Consider the following 16,464-nt stretch of genomic DNA (forward strand, 5'->3'; position numbering starts at 1 on the left):
TATCTTGAACCTTGACACCTTGAAGGTGTCAGTTATTGTACAGAGGTACCCCAGGGCAGACCAATAACCGAGCTTTTGGTGCGATTGCTCAAACTGGCGGAGTTTGGGACTATGAGTAAATAATCTAGCAACCCAGTGGAAGTTGCTGGCTGTGCAAATTGCATGGGAGGGTGCAGAGAACGGTGTCCAGGAACTTCGAGAGAATCAGGAAGGGGTTCAACAGTTGTGGGACACCGAGGTGAGGTTAGCGATCTATACGGGGGAACCCCTGGCCATAGGGGCATGATGATCCCGGTTATTTATAGGCAGTAGTCCATTAGGCTGCCATTAATAATACTGCAGGGCCCCGGACTCAGTCTTCTGGCTGTGACTGGCTACAACGCCTCCGGCTGGACTGGCAACAGATCTTCTGATGGGCACCAGAGAACTTTATGAAATCTTGGGGAAGTACCCAGAAATCTTCCAGGAGGGCCCTACCAAGATTAAGGGGGCCGTGGCCAAGATATGTGGACCCTGAGGCCCAGTCAAAGTAGTTCCGGTCCCGTCCGGTTCTGTATGAACTTAGCCGACTGGAAGGCCTCAGTAGCATCTGACCAGTGCAGTTTGCTGATTGGGCAGTACCGGTAGTCTTGGCTTTAAAACCTGATAAAACCGTTCAACGGTCCGGACATTATAAATTAACCGTAAACAAGGCCTCCTGTCTGGACAGGTACCCAATGCGACGGATAGAAGACCAATACATGAAGTTAGCTGGGGAGGTGGGGTGGTGTCATTCCTTTTCCAAGCTTGACATGAGCCACGCCTATTTCCAGTTGGAGCTAGACTCCAATTCCAGGCGTTATATAACCATTAAAACCCACAGGGGCCTCTATGAGTACATGAGGTTGTCATATGGAGTGCCATTGGCTTGTGCAATATTTCAGCACGTTATGAAGAACATCATGAGAGGGCGACCGCTTGTGGTGATCTACCTGGAGCCACGGAAAGGGAGCACATGAGCAACCTGGAGGAAGTCCTCCACCAGTTTTCTGAGATGGGTATTCACCTCAAGAGGGGAAAGCACATTTTCTATGCCAAGGAAGTTACACACTTGGTGTATCGCATGGATCGGGATGGACTACTCATGGATGAGGAGAAGGTGCCAGCAATAAAGCAAGCCCCCACTCTGGAAAACACGACAGAGTTACGATGGTTCTTAAGTTTTGTAAACTACTACGGGAAATTTATTCCTGGTCTAACAGCCATCCTCGCCCCACTACTGACTATGCTGAAGATGCAGCAAGAATGGGCGTGGAGAGGGTCTCCGGAAGAAGCTTTTGCCAGGGTAAAACAGTAGCTGACGTCATCGGGTTAGTGACACATCACGACCGATCCAAGCCCCTCTTGGTGACATGCGATGCCTCGCCTTATGGAATCAGAGCAGTGTTATCCCATCGCATAGCTGACCGTACTGAAGGGTCAATAGTATATTCTATATAGGACTCTGGCCGCTGCAAAGTGCAATTACGGCCACATCGGAAAAGAAGGCCGTTGTTTTTGCGGTGAAGAAATTCCATCAGTACCTGTATGGGAACCGAATCACTATTGTGACGGGCCATCAGCCAATGCTAAGGCTTATTAAAGGGGGCAAGGCGATTCTGCCAATAGCATCCGCCCGGATTCAATGATGGGCCCTGTTATTAGCAGCGTACGTGTGTGCCTTCGAGCATGGCCCAGGTTTGCAGATTGCAAACGCGGTTGCGCTGAGCAGTCTAACGGTGCCGACATGTGCCCCCCCCCCCCATTCCCACCGAGGGTCGATGACGTCATTTCAATGCTTAACTCCATGGACACTTTGCCGGTCACCGCTGCCCAGATACGTGACTGGACACAAAAGGACCCGATACTGGCAAAAGTACACCACATAGTCTTACAAGAGGGCCAACAGGGAAGCTGCCCGAGGATGTCAGACCTTTGACACCAAGATGCTGGAGTTCATTGTGGAAGATGGCATTCTCCTGTGGGGAGTCACGTCATGGTCCTACTCCATGGCAGACAGGCGATTTTCCAGGATCTGCACAATGGACACCCAGGGGTGTTGAAAATGAAGATGCTAGCCCGCAGCTGTGTGTGGTGGACAGGGCTGGATGACGCGACCAAGCAACTGGCTCAACAATGTCCCATATGTCAGGAACAGCAGAAGCTCTCACCAGCCACCCTGCCACATCCATGGGAAAGGCCGGGCCGACCTTGGGTGCATTTGCGTGCCGAATTTGCCGGTCCTTTCCAAGGTCTATGTTTTTACTCGTGGTAGACGCTCACTCCAAGTGGCTGGAAGTCATTGAAGGCCATGAGTGAGAAGCAATGGCTCTCTTTCAGCACCCACGTCAACCTGGATGTGCTAGTCACAGACAATGGCACCCTGTTCACCAGTGAAGGGTGTCAACACTTTATGAAGGCAGACGGGGAGCGGCACATCCGCATAGCAGCCGTATCATCCTTCCTCGGCCCGACTGGCCGAACGAGCGGTGCAGACCTTCAGGAAAGGGCTGAACAAACAAACCGAGGGGTCAGTGGAGACATTACTGGCACGGTTTTTGTTTACCTACCGGACCACACTGCATGCTGCAGCCAGCATGGCATCGACTGAACTGTAGATGGGCTGGGGGCTCAGGACCCACCTCAGCCTCACATTCCCCGATATTGGCGGGAGAGTGCAACGTAGTCAGGACCTGCAGGGGTGAAGCCAGGCGAGCAGACACAAGCCAGGAGTTTCAAAGCAGGGGATATGATATACATCCACATCTTTGGGGACAGTGCCCGTTGGATTCCGGGGACAATGTTAGAACAGATCGGATCGGTTTCGTACCAGGTGAAGCCACGCGAACAGACGGTACGGAAGCACTTTGACTTCCTCAGGAGCAGAGAGCCTGATCGTGGCCACACCCCACCAGAAGAACCGTCTTCCAGCCACATCGCCCCGGCAGATGGGGGGCCTGGGGATGTCGCCCCCTGGGGGCCCCGATGCAGAGATGCGAGAGGTAGTGGACTCCAACTTGAGATGGAGACCCAGGCATATGAGACTTCCGATGGCGGCCTTGCCAGGGCTTAGTCGCCAGCAGTGACCCCAGATCGTCATTGTGGAAATGGCGTCCCTGACATGCTACAAGTCCCCAACCCAGCCCCACAGCCACTGCAAGTGCAGCTGCAGACAAAGAGGAGCAGCCATCCTCCTGCTCTACATTCTTCGGACGGACTTACAGGCTTCGCGGGGGGCGGGGGCGGGGAGGGATTTTATAACCCCCATGAGACCCATGAGGGTAACCTGATTAATCTCCCCCTGAAGCTCATGGAGTACGAACTCGCCTGCTGAGGGGCAAAGGCCCATCAGCAGGCTAGTTAACCCAGAACCATAAAAGCAGGCCCAGGTAGGAGCTGATCTGTAGGGTAATCCCGATTGGGACTGGGATTGTTACTAATAAATACCTTCCTTTTGGAAATAAACCATCTCTCCTTTCCAGTCTCCTCTGTGACTACTGAAAGCCTGTTCAGTTGGAATCACACTCTGTGATCACGCTCTGTGTAATGGGACAGACCGTCTGAGGTGGGTGGAAGGAATAGTGCAATCAATAACTCAAAGGTTTTTATATTTGCATTAATTCCTGTTCTATATTACATCCTGTTTTGCATTGATAATGTGTTTGTTATTTCCAGTGCCAGCCATGGGGTGAGTGCTCGCACATTTGGTGGCTCCCACTCGAGGTGGAATTTCTTGGTTGTTTTTCACCGTTTTCAAGGGGTGCTTGCTGGTGTGAGGTGTGAGAGCACTGAGGAATAGAGGTGCTCCATCACTGGGGCTTGTTTACCAGACGAGGAGTGTAACGAGTTGGAGGCAGCAGCCTGGATGAGAGATTAATCTCGGTGCGACGCAGAAAAAGATGGCGGGGGGTTTCTGGGGTGTCATTGCCCGGCCAGTGACCGACTGAGCACCCGGCGGACTTTTGGAACACTAAGTTCCGGCAGCAGAGGCGTCAGAGAACCTGCCGAAGGTGGCGGAGCCACTTTGGGAGGCTTTTGAGAGAGTGGAGCAGAGGCTGGAGGTGCAGGGTATGGTGCTCCAGAAGGTGGAGGAATCGGTGTGAGAGCACGAGGACTGGCCTACCTCATGGGAGGCAGAGATGGTGCTCGTGGCAGAGAGTCGGAGGAGATTGAGGGAGAAGGTGGAGGACCTTGAGAACCATTCCAGGAGGCAGAATCTTCGGATTAAGGGGCAGCCTGAAGGGATTGAGGGAACGCAGGCCGCAAAGTATGTGGCCAATATGTTTGAGATGTTGGTGCAGGAGGGGGACTTTGACTGACCCTCCGAAGTGGATCCAGTGCATAGGGCATTGAGGAGGAGGCCAAAGGTGGGGAGGCGCCGAGGGCGATGGTGGTGCAGCTGCATTATTCCCTCGACAAGGAGAAGATACTGAGGTGGCCACAGTAAACGAGAATATGCACCAGGGAAGGGAACATGCTGAGGATTTACCAAGACTTGGGTGCGGAGTTAGCCAAGTGGCAGACTGGTTTTAACCGGATTAAGGCTGCCCTCTACAAGGGAGGAGTAAAGTTTGGGGTGTTGTCTTCTCGTCTGTGGGTTTCACACCGGAATCAAGAGTTTTATTTTGACATGCCGGAGGAGGCGAGTCAATTCATGAGAGACGGTGGACTGGGAGATATGAGGACAGCACGGTAGCATTGTGGATAGCACAATTGCTTCACAGCTCCAGGGTCCCAGGTTCGACTCCGGCTTGGGTCACTGTCTGTGCGGAGTCTGCACATCCTCCCCGTGTGTGCGTGGGTTTCCTCCGGGTGCTCCGGTTTCCTCCCATTGTCCAAAGATGTGCAGGTTAGGTGGATTGGCCATGCTAAATTGCCCTTAGTGTCTAAAATTGCCCTTAGTGTTGGGTGGGGTTTCTGGGTTATGGGGATAGGGTGGAGGTGTTGACCTTGGGTAGGGTGCTCTTTCCAAGAGCCGGTGCAGACTCAATGGGCCGAATGGCCTCCTTCTGCACTGTAAATTCTATGACACTGAACTTTGCAGATGTTAATGTGGATAATTTGAGTGTGCACACTGGGTGGATTGTTGTGGTTAATGTGTCTGGGTGTGGAGTGGGTAAGTGTGTTTTATAGTTTTGGGGCAATTGTGGGTGACGGGCGGATGGGGGGGCGGATGGAAGGTGCCGGCCTCGAGTGAAGGGCACCATGCTAGCTGGTTGGCAAGTTAGCAGTAATGAAGTGGGGGTTTGATCTGTGGAGGGAGTGGGGGAGGGGGGTTGTATTTTCTTTTTCTTTGTTTATGGGGGGTGAGTTGAAGGGGGTGTGAGAGTGGGGAGATGCTGCCGTGGGTGGAGTTTGTGTGGCACAGATGGCTAAGGGGAGATGGCAGAGGACATCTTGGGGAGGGTCCAAGGTTGAGCGAGGTGTGGACCTGGGGGAGCTGGTTAAAGAGAGGGTATGGCTGAACGGCCAGTGGGGAGGCGAAGGGGAGCCTCCTGACCCAATTGATTACGTGGAACGTTCGGGGTTTGAATGGCCCGGTTAAAAGGTTGCACATTTTCGTTTCATATTGTTTCTTCAGGAGGCGCCCCTGACATTGGGGGACTAATGAGGCTGAGGAAGGGTGGGTGGGACAGGTGTTCCATTCAGGGTTGGATATGAAGAGGAGGGGGTTGGCAGTGCTGATTAATAAGACGGTGGCTTTTGAGGTGGGGCATCTCGTAAATGATTGAGGGGGCTGTTCTGTGATGCTGAGTGGGAAGTTGAAGTGGACATCAGTGATGCTAATGAACGTATCTGCCCCAAATTGGGGCGATGTGGATTTTCAGAGGCTGGTTTTACCAAAGTTTCCGTACCTGGAAACGCACCGGCTGATTATGGGGGGGGGAGGATTTTAATACGCCGCTGGATCCCAGGCTGGACGGAGTGTGCCCTAGGTCCTTGCAGGTTTCGGCCATGGCAAAGGAGCTGCTGGGTTTATGGAGTGAATGGGGGGGAGGGGGTGCGGTGGGGGGAGGTTGGACCCTGCCAGCTTGAGAGGCCAAGGGTGAAGGCGTTTTTGTATTTCTCGTATGTACGCCGGGTGTACTCCCAGATTGATTTCTTTGTCTTACACAAGCCACTGTTGGTGGTTGGATTGGAGTATTCGGCGGCTGTGGTCTCTGACCATGAGCCGCATTGGGTGGACTTACAGGTGGCGAAAGGGGAAGCTCAGTGGCCGCAGTGGAGGTTGGATGTGGGGTTGTTGGTGGATAAGGGGGTTTGTGAGGGTTGCCATCGGGCTCACAGGGAGAGGGTGAAGCGAGCTGAGAGGTTGAAGTTGGCAGAGGACATTCTGAGGGGGAATTAGAATATTTGGCAGCGCCTGAAGAGGTGTTACTAAAGGGGAAGCAGAGGCTGCAGATGGAGTTTGGACTGGTATCCACGGGAAAGGCAGTGGGGCGGTGTATGATTACGGGGAGAAAGCCAGCAGGGTGTTTGCACACCAGTTCAGGATACAGGTGGCGGTGATGGAAATTGGGAGGGTGAAAGACGATAGGGGCTGATGGTATCGGAGTCGCAGGGGGTGAACGGGGTTTTTGCGGCTTTTTACCAAAAATTGTATAATTCAGAGCCTCCACTAGGGGATAAAGGGATGAGGCAGTTTTTGGACGGGGTGGAGTTCTCGAGGGTTGAGGAGGTGAACGTTTGGGGCTAGGGGCCCTGATTGCGCTGAGGGAGGTAATGGATTGAGTGGGATCATGGAGTTTTGGTGGAGTTTGCCTGCTTTTAGGGAGAAAAGCGAGGTATTCCCAATTAATGCACGGGGACAGGACAGGAGGTTGGGGGAACTGTTGCTTTGTTTGATGGCTTTTGCCACCTTGGGCTACAGGTGGCACGGAGTTGGGCCCAGCTACATATACTTGGGCGGCTGGTGGAGGGAATGAAGGTGGTTTTTAGAGGCGGGATGTGTTGCCATTGAAGTTGGCACGCCGGGTCCAGATGGTAAAGATGACGGTGCTGTCGAAGTTTTTGTTTGTGTCTCAGAACCTCCCGATTTTTGTACGCAAGTCCTTTTTTAAGAAAGTTAATGGGATGATCTTGAAGTTTGTGTGGGCGGGGAAGGCTCCTCGAGTTAGGAGGGTGATTTTGGAGAGGGATCGATGGGGGTGGGGCTAGTGTTCCTGGGCTTGTTTCCATCAGTTCCACACTAGCCATTGGAAAAAGCACCATATTTAAGCCCACACCTCTATCCCCGTAACCCAGTAACCCCACCTCACCTTTTGGCAATAAGGGCAATTTAGCATGGCTAATCCACCTAACCTGCATGTGTTTGGACTGTGGGAGGAAACCGGAGCACCCGGATGAAACCCACGCAGACATTGGGAGAAAGTACGAACTCCACACAGTCACCGAGGCCAGAATTGATCTCAGGAGCTGTGAGGCAGCAGTGCTAACCACTGTGCTACTCTGTCTCCCCGAATGGTCTCCTTCTGCACTGTAAATTCTATGATATGACTGGGCAGCTAATGTTGCAATAGTTAGGAAATGGATGGTGGAGGAGGGATCGGTTTGGTGGCTGGTAGAGGCGGCATTATGTAAGGGGACCAGCCTGAGGGCAATGTTGTTGGTGCCCCTTCCATCCTCGCTGGTTAGGTACTCCATGAGCCCAGTGGTGGTTGCAGCACTGATGGTTTGGAACCAGTATTGACAGCACTTTGGAAGGCATGCCGTTGTGGGCGCCGATTTGCTACAATCATAGGTTTGCGCTGGCGAGGTTGAATGCCAGCTTCCGGGGGTGGCGGCAGGCGGGGATAGAATATTTTGGGGATTTGTTTGTGGGAGAAAAGTTTGCAGGCTTGGTGGAAGTGGAGGGGACATATCAGTTGCCAAAGGGGGGATGGGTTCAGATATCTGCAGGTCAGGGACTTCATGAGGAAGGAGGTGCCGTTGTTTCCGATGCTGCAAATCATGCGCACATGTTTTGGCCACATTCGAGGTTGAGGGGGTTTTGGAAAGGGTTTTTGGACTGAATGGCAAAGATTTTGGGGGTAGAGTTAGCTCCAGGTCTGGAGGTGGCGATATTTGGAGTGCCGGAGTATCCGTGAGTGCAGTGGGGAGAGAGGCCACCGTGTTGGCCTTTGCCTCCCTGATAGCCTGGAGGCGGATTTTGTTGTGCTGGCATGATCAGAGCCGCCAAAGGCAGAGGTATGGGTGAGTGATATGAAATGTAATGAAATGAAAATCGCTTGTTGTCACGAGTAGGCTTCAAATGAAGTTCCTGTGAAAAGCCCCTAGTGGCCACATTCCGGCGCCTGTTCAGGGAGGCTGTTATGGGAATTGAACCGTGCTGCTGGCCTGCTTGGTCTGCTTTCAAAGCCAGTGATTTAGCCCTGTGCTAGATTTGGCAGAGTTCCTGCAATTAATGAAGATCAAGCTCACCATTCGAGTTGTGGAGGAAGGGTTCACCTCGAGGTGGAAGCTGTTCAATTACTTCTTTAAGAAGTATTCAATAAAACGTTTTTTTCAAAAAAACAAAATGTATTTATTTGAATTAAAAATTTAAAACCTAATAATAAAAATATATTTTTTTTAAAAAGTACTAACTCAAAGGCAATTACATCCTGATGGCAAAACTTCAAAAGACACCAACATTTTTTAATGAAAAGAAAAATCTTGCATTTATATAGCACCTTTCACAGGCTTAGAACCTGGAGACTTCCTTTACACCAAGGACGAACTTGACTGTGTGAGCCCTTTCTGAAAATGGGCCTATATTTTCTCTCCGAACTGTTCTGATTTAAGATTCACTCTTTGATATAAAGGTGATGGTGCTGAGCTTCACTTCAGCAAACTGTTCCTCCTAAATAACACAAATTCACACCGTCCAATACATGTCACCGGTTGCTGAATTCAATTATATTGCTTCCTCTTTTCCCAGTTTTGATTTAGTGTGGATTTTTGGTTATTTATTTCACCGTTCCCAGTGACTCGAATCCACTGAAGCGCAGGAACGCAGCTGGCGAGTTAAACCTTATCATCACATTTCTGCTCCGATAAAGACATCATCCCTTTTCTCAATCTGACACTCAGGCAGAGGTGAAAGGGCTCCAGTGGTTCAATCCTGTGTTATGGGGAAATAGGAAACAAGGATAAGAGAAGAGGTCCAGCAAGCCCCAGTACACTGCGATCAGCTGGAGACTGGGGAAATGGAACTAGAATGAGCGAATCCCATTCCCAGGCCTGTAGAAAGCTTTCTGCATCGGGTTCCTCCAGGGCTGTCCAACCTCATCGTCCCATGTGTAAGACCTCCAAGCTGGAGCTTTACATCTGAGGCAGCGCCTGGATCGAAAACAGACACGTGGGCAATCTGAAAGAATTATAAACCTCCACTTCTCGAGTGCCTTTCATAACTTCAGCACATCAAAAAGCATATTCTAGCCAGCAAATACTTTTGAAGTATAGCCAATATTGTAATGTAAGAAACTTTGCAGCCAATTTATGCACAGCAAGCTCCCATAAACATCATTAATTGTGATAATGACCAGATAAACTGTTTTAGTGATATTGGTCAAAGGATAAATATGGCCCCAGGACACTCGCAAAGCTCTACTGCTCTTTTTTTCAAATAATACCCTTGAATTATTGTCACCAGAGCCTTGTTTTAACATCTCATCTGAAAGTTAATAGTGCTAGCTCAGTACAGACCCACTGACAGTGCAACATTCACTCTGCACTGTCCCTTAACAGTGCAGTGCTCTGCCAGTATTGACCCACCTGCAGCTACAGTACTCACTCAGTGCTGACGGTCTTGTCATAATATACACCAGTATATCATGGTGCAGACACACACTGATGGACACATACAGGGACCAATCAATATGTACAAACACTGCAGCCAATCACCAGTTAGAATACACACACTATAAAAGCAGACGGCACCACGGTTCCCGCTCATTCTGGGTGCTGCCTCTCAGTGTAACAGGAACTCATCCAGCCCAGCACACATTCACAGCACGTGCTGAGAGAATCAACTAGTTCGTACAAGGCTTAGGTCTCTAGTTTAAGTTAGCATCATTTAGACCCACAGTCATCGTGTGTTAGTTAGAAGTTAGTTAATAACACTTCATCAGTGTTGGAAGTGTCTGTTCATCTCTCAAGTCTACACTCGCCAACACTTCAGGTCTGACACTGCAGCACTCTCTAAGCACTGCATTGCAGCATTGTTTAAACTATGTGTTCAGGTTTCTGGAGCGGGTCTTGAACCCACGACCTGCTGACTCAAAGGCAAGAGTGCTTCCAACATGGTTGGCACAGTAGCTCACCTGAGTGGCAGTACTTCAAGTATGAATCCAGACTATTAGACTCCAGAGGCATCGCAGTTGAACTTGACCCTCCCTTCACCAATAGCACACGTATAGAAAAGCGCACACACGTGTACTTTCCCCTGGATTGTGATCAGCCCGCTAGACACTGAGCCTCTGGGTTGATGGTCAGCTCTCCGGATCACTCAGCAGAGAGCAGCATTCAAATGTGGGGCCCCACTGACCCAGACAACTCTCCAACACAACATACTAGAGTCAGTCAGCTTTGCGTGACACAATTCCACAGCTCCGTGTCTCCAGAACTTATTCCAGAATTAGAAAGTAACCAAATGAGTGTGCGTCACCTTTCACTGTTTTCCTCTGTCATCTCCTTGGGCAATTCGATGTTCACTGGCCTCACCAGCCCCTGCGAGATGAAAAGAAAAAACAATGGGGCTGGTTTAGCACAGTGGGCTAAATAGCTGGCTTACAATGCTCGCAGCGCAGGTTCAATTCCCGTACCGGCCTCCCTAAACAGGCGCCGGAATGTGACTACTAGGGGCTTTTCACAGTAACTGCATTGAAGCCTAATTGTGACAATAAGCGATTATTATTATTAAAAGAAAAAAATACATTTGCATAGCACTTTGCATGACCACCGGACATCTCAAAGTGCTTCATGGCCAATGGGGTGCTTCTTGAAGTGTTGTCACCATCATAATGTAGGAAACACGGGAGCCGATTTGAGCACAGCACGATTCCGCAAACAACCATGCAATAATGGCCAGAGAATGTGTCTTTGTAAGGTTGGTTGAGTGACATATACTAACCAGGGCTAGCAACTGAGCCACAATTGATGCATGAGACATCCTGGAATCCTTTCACAATGGCTCTCCCAAATAAAGGACTCTCTCCCAGTTGTTAGGAGAATCGGGTTGTTGGGGGGGGGTGTCAATGTCCTGATTCTCTGATGTCCGTGGGCTCATTTCAAGCCTGCACGCTCAGCAGATGGTGTCTAAATTTACCTTCATCTGCTTTCCCTGGCCAGCAGATCGATGACCTGAAACATTCACATGTTGTGGGTTCCAGAAGATCGGACAAGAACACGTTGTATTTACGCAGCATCTTTGGAATGATAAACCCTTTAGGGTGATTCGGAGGAGGGTTATTGAGCAAGAGGATGCCAGGGCTCAGCACCCCAGCAGTCAAAAGTTATTCACGAATGGCGGAGCGATTGAAATTGAAGATAGAACATACATAGAACATACAGTGCAGAAGGAGGCCATTCGGCCCATCGAGTCTGCACAACCCACTTAAGCCCTCACTTCCAACCTATCCCCGTAACCCAATGACACCTCCTAACCTTTTTTGGTCACTAAGGACAATTTATCGTGGCCAATCCACCTAACCTGCACGTCTTTGGACTGTGGGAGGAAACCGGAGCACCCGGAGGAAACCCACGCAGACACGGGGAGAACGTGCAGACTCCGCACAGACAGTGACCCAGCGGGGAATCGAACCTGGGACCCTGGCGCTGTGAAGCCACAGTGCTAGCCACTTGTGCGACCGTGCTGCCCTAATGTGCAAGATGCCAGAATTAGAGGAGCAGAGAGAGCTCGGAGGGATGCAGGTCTGGAGGAGGTTACAGAAATAGGGAAGAGTGAGGCCACTGAGGGGCTGGCACAAGAGGATCCAAAGTTTGAATTCACGGTACCCTCCCCTTGTGTTACATTTTTCTATCAGCCAGCCAGATGGCTTATTTTTCCATCTCCAGATGAGGTGGGGGCAGAACTCACTGAGAGAGGTGGAACACATTCAACTGGCAGAAAAACAGCTTGCAAAAAGATGGCAAATATCTCCAAAATTAGAAATACATTCTTTAAGGATGCATTAACAGCTTCACAGCACATTAACAGCACAGAGAATCATGCCACTTGTGCTTTAATGTGTGCACTCCTATCAGAGTACAGACAGTAACTTAATCCTGCTGCCCTCTCCCTACAATATTAGAACTGCTGTGATTATGATCCTGTGATGTTTTTTTTGCTGTACAAACCGGGGGGTGTAGCAGCTGGAGAGGCATGTCTGTGTGACAGATATTAACATTGATTAATCAATTACAAATGATAAATGGCTAAGGAATAATTGTCTCAGATTTGTTAAAAAAATATATTGACCCCCTTCCTAAGTGCTGCAATGATCTGTTAGTGCCATGTGTGTTAATGTTTGTTCCATAATCACTTGTCAGCTTCTTCTTAATGATTGTCCATCAGTGAACTAGATGGGCGCCTGACCCCTGACCCCTGACCCCAGGGCCACTTGCTCCGACACGCACTCATCTGGGCCACAGCTTTACTAAATTGCTGAGAGTGAGGTTTTTCATTCTGTTCTGATCAATAAAGATCTGCCTGAGTGGAGCTTTAATATGTTTTATAGGAATCCATCTTGGAACCTTTCTTAACGCTCTGCAGGACCAGAGAGAGGACCTTTTGCCCTTCAAACCTGTTGCACAGAAATATAGAAGGCACATTACTCCCTGCCCGTATCAACCCCAATCTCTAATCAAAATACAACTGCCATCTTGCCCTTTGGGCCCATTCCCCTTATTTAAGTTCCATTACCACGATGATTTTATTGGCTTGCAGTGGGAGGTTCCTTCATGATGACGCAGGGACGGGGGGAGAGGTGGCGGTTGTCAGGATTTTGCCCTCCATACGAGCCAGACCCTGACCCCGAGCATGAGAGGCAGGTTTCCTGCAGTAAGCTCTGTGAAGGGTGCTCACTTACAGCTGCCCAGCAAGCAAAGAGGTAGAGAATCTGGTGAACTGGTGGGATGACAATAATCTCTCCCTCAATGTCAACAAAACGAAGGAGATTGTCATCGACTTCAGTGTGGTGATATAACCACTGTAGATATGTGTACTTGCAGTAGGGGGATGTATGGCTGTACCTGTAATACAGGTTCCTCCGGTAAGCCTCTGCCGGCTAGCTCCGCCCACAGGGAGCTTGTGTATAAATATGCGTGTGAGTCACTCAGACCCTAGTCTACAGTTGCCGCCGGAGGAATAGCATCACACAGCAATAACGCCTCGATTGTACATGTCTCGAGTCTTTGTGTGCAATTGTTAGCGCCACAATTTATTGCTGTGTGATTTTCCTTACACCATGGACATCAGGATCAAGCCTGACCGTCTGCAGCTGGATCCGCAGTCGCCTCACGGCAGAAAAGACTTTGTTCACTGGCTTGCAGTTTTCGAGGCCTACATCTTTTCAGCAGACCCTCCCCCGACGGAGGCTCAAAAAAGACAACTCCTGTACTCAAGACTTAGCTCCAGTGTCTTTCCGCTAATTCGAGATGCGCCTGACTACGCCAGAGCTATGGAACTGCTCAAGGAGAACTAAGCACAGTCGACGAACACCCTGTTTGCGAGGCACCAACTGTCTACTCGCGTCCAGCAGCCGGGTGTGTCGATTGAGGACTTCTGGAGGGCCTTTATACCTCTGGTACGAGACTGCGACTGCCGGGCCCTCACAGCCACGGAACACTCTGATAAACTCATGCGCGATGCCTTTGTTACAGGCATTGCATCGGACACCATCCGGCAACGACTGCTGGAAGGGGCCGCCCTCGACCTCGAGGCCGCAAAGGCCCTGGCGCTTTCCATGACGGCCGCCTCCCGTAGTGCGCGATCTTACTCTGCTAGCCACTCGGCCCACCCATCCTACCCCTCGTGGACCCCGCAAATGGCCCCCCAGGCCCACCTGTCCTACCCCTCGTGGACCCCGCAAATGGCCCCCCAGGCCCACCCGTCCTACCCCTCGTGGACCCCGCAACCGGCCTCCTCAGCAGCCGCCGCCGCACACTATGCCTGCGCTGCTCGCCGCACCGCGCTCCCTGGGGGTCCCCGCTGTTACTTCTGCGGCCAGCAGAAGCACCCCCGCCAGCGCTGCCCGGCCCACACCGCGACCTGCAAAGTTTGTGGCACGAAAGGCCACTTTGCAGCGGTGTGTCTGTCCCGGACGGTTGCCGCTATCCCGCCCCCACTCCCCTCCACTGACCGCAACACCTACATCCTTAGTGTGGTCGATGAATTCTCTCGGTTCCCCTTCGCCATCCCATGCCCGGATATGAGATCTGCCACCATCATCAAGGCCCTGGATTCCATTTTCGCTCTGTTCGGTTTCCCCGACTATATCCACAGTGACAGGGGATCCTCGTTCATGAGCGATGAGCTGCGTCATTTCCTGCTCAGCAGGGGTATCGCCTCCAGCAGGACGACCATCTACAACCCCCGGGGAAACGGGCAGGTAGGGAGGGAGAACGGGGCGGTATGGAAGGCCGTCCAGCTGGCCCTACGGTCCAGGAACCTCCCAGCCGCTCGCTGGCAGCAGGTCCTCCCTGACGCGCTCCATTCCATTCGGTCACTACTGTGCACCACAACTAACAGTACACCCCATGAACGTGTTTTTGCCTTCCCTAGGAAGTCTACATCCAGGGTGTTGCTCCCGACTTGGCTCACGACTCTGGGCCCAGTCCTTCTCCGTAGGCATGTCCGGCACCACAAGGCGGAACCCCTGGTGGACAAAGTACGCCTTCTCCATGCCAACCCTCAGTCTACCTACGTGGAGTTCCCCGACGGCCGCCAGGACACAGTCTCGCTCCGGGACCTGGCTCCCTCAGATGCCGATCCCATGCCCATGCCCCTTTTCCCCCCCGTGCCACCCTCCTTTTCCCTGGCACCCCCGTATTCGTCCCCACCAGGTCCATCCCTCGTCCCCCTGCCCACACTGGAGGACACGGAAGATTTTGGCTCGCTCTCGGAGTCATCCTGCCAGCAGCCAGCACCAACACCGCCAGCACCTGCACCATCGTTGCCATCACCACTTGGGCTGACGTTGACACCACAGCTACGCCGATCACAGCGGAACGTTCAACCTCCGATTCGGCTCAACCTGTAAAATGCTAACCAGATGGACTCTTGGTTTTCTTTGTTTGAACCCTTTTGTAAATATATAATCCGTTGTATTATAGTTACACGTCACCCCGCCGGACTCATTGTTTTACAGGGAGTGAATGTGGTGATATAACCACTGTAGAAATGTGTACTTGCAGTAAGGGGATGTATGGCTGTACCTGTAATACAGGTTCCTCCGGTAAGCCCCTGACCGCTAGCTCCGCCCACAGGGAGCTAGTGTATAAATATGCGTGTGAGTCACTGAGATCCTATTCTACAGCTGCTGCCAGAGGAATAGCATCACACAGCAATAAAGCCTCGATTGTACATGTCTCGAGTCTTTGTGTGCAATTGTTAGCGCCACATTCAGGAAGCGTAGTGAAGAACATGCCCCTGTCTACATCAATGGGAATGAAGTAGAAAGGGTCGAGAACTTCATGTTTGAGGTGTACAGATGACCAACAACCTGTCATGTTCCCCCCGCATGCCGACACTATAGTTAAGAAAGCCCACCAGCGACCCTACTTTCTCAGAAGACTAAGGAAATTTGGCATGTCAGCTACGACTCTCACCAACGTCGACAGATGTACCATAGAAAGCAACCTTTCTGGCTGTATCACAGCTTGGTATGGAGCCTGCTCTGCCCAAGACCACAGGAAACTACAAAAGGTCATGAATGTAGCCCAGTCCATCACGCAAACCAATCTCCCATCCATTGGCTCTATCTATAATTCCCACTGCCTCAGAAAGGTAGCCAGCATAAGTAAGGACCCCACGCACCCCAGCCATACTCTCTTCCACCTTCTTCCGTCAGGAAAAAGACACCAAAGTTTGAGGTCACGTACCAACCGACTCAACACCAGCTTCTTCCCAACTGCCATCGGAAGTTTGAATGGATCTACCTCGTATTAAATTGATCTTTTCCACCTTGCTCTAACTGTGACATTACATTCTGTAGTCTCTCCTTCCTTCCCTATGTACGGTATGCATTGTTTGTACAGCATGCAAGAAACAATGGGCGGGATTCTCTGATCCTGAGGCTAAGTGTTGACACCGTTGGAAACTCCGTCGCATTTCCCAACGGCGTCAACACGGCCCCAGGATCAACAATTCTGGCCCCTACAGAGGGCCAACAGCGCTGGAGCAGTTCACGCCGCTCCAGCTGCTGATCCAGCCGTGGAACGGGTGCCGGGGATGTACGTAAGCAC

The 16,464-nt window shown here is 51.2% G+C and overlaps 1 protein-coding gene across 1 annotated transcript; it reads left to right on the plus strand.

Annotated features, from left to right (window-relative positions):
• Positions 1 to 994: 994 nt before the first annotated feature.
• Positions 995 to 1,336, plus strand: LOC119978965 (uncharacterized mitochondrial protein AtMg00860-like). Its single transcript, XM_038820915.1, has one exon. It carries the CDS (start codon positions 995 to 997, stop codon positions 1,334 to 1,336), a length of 342 nt encoding a protein of 113 aa, XP_038676843.1.
• Positions 1,337 to 16,464: the final 15,128 nt, after the last annotated feature.

The sequence above is a fragment of the Scyliorhinus canicula genome, chromosome 15, assembly GCF_902713615.1.
Source record: "Scyliorhinus canicula chromosome 15, sScyCan1.1, whole genome shotgun sequence".
NCBI classification, from domain to species: domain Eukaryota; kingdom Metazoa; phylum Chordata; class Chondrichthyes; order Carcharhiniformes; family Scyliorhinidae; genus Scyliorhinus; species Scyliorhinus canicula.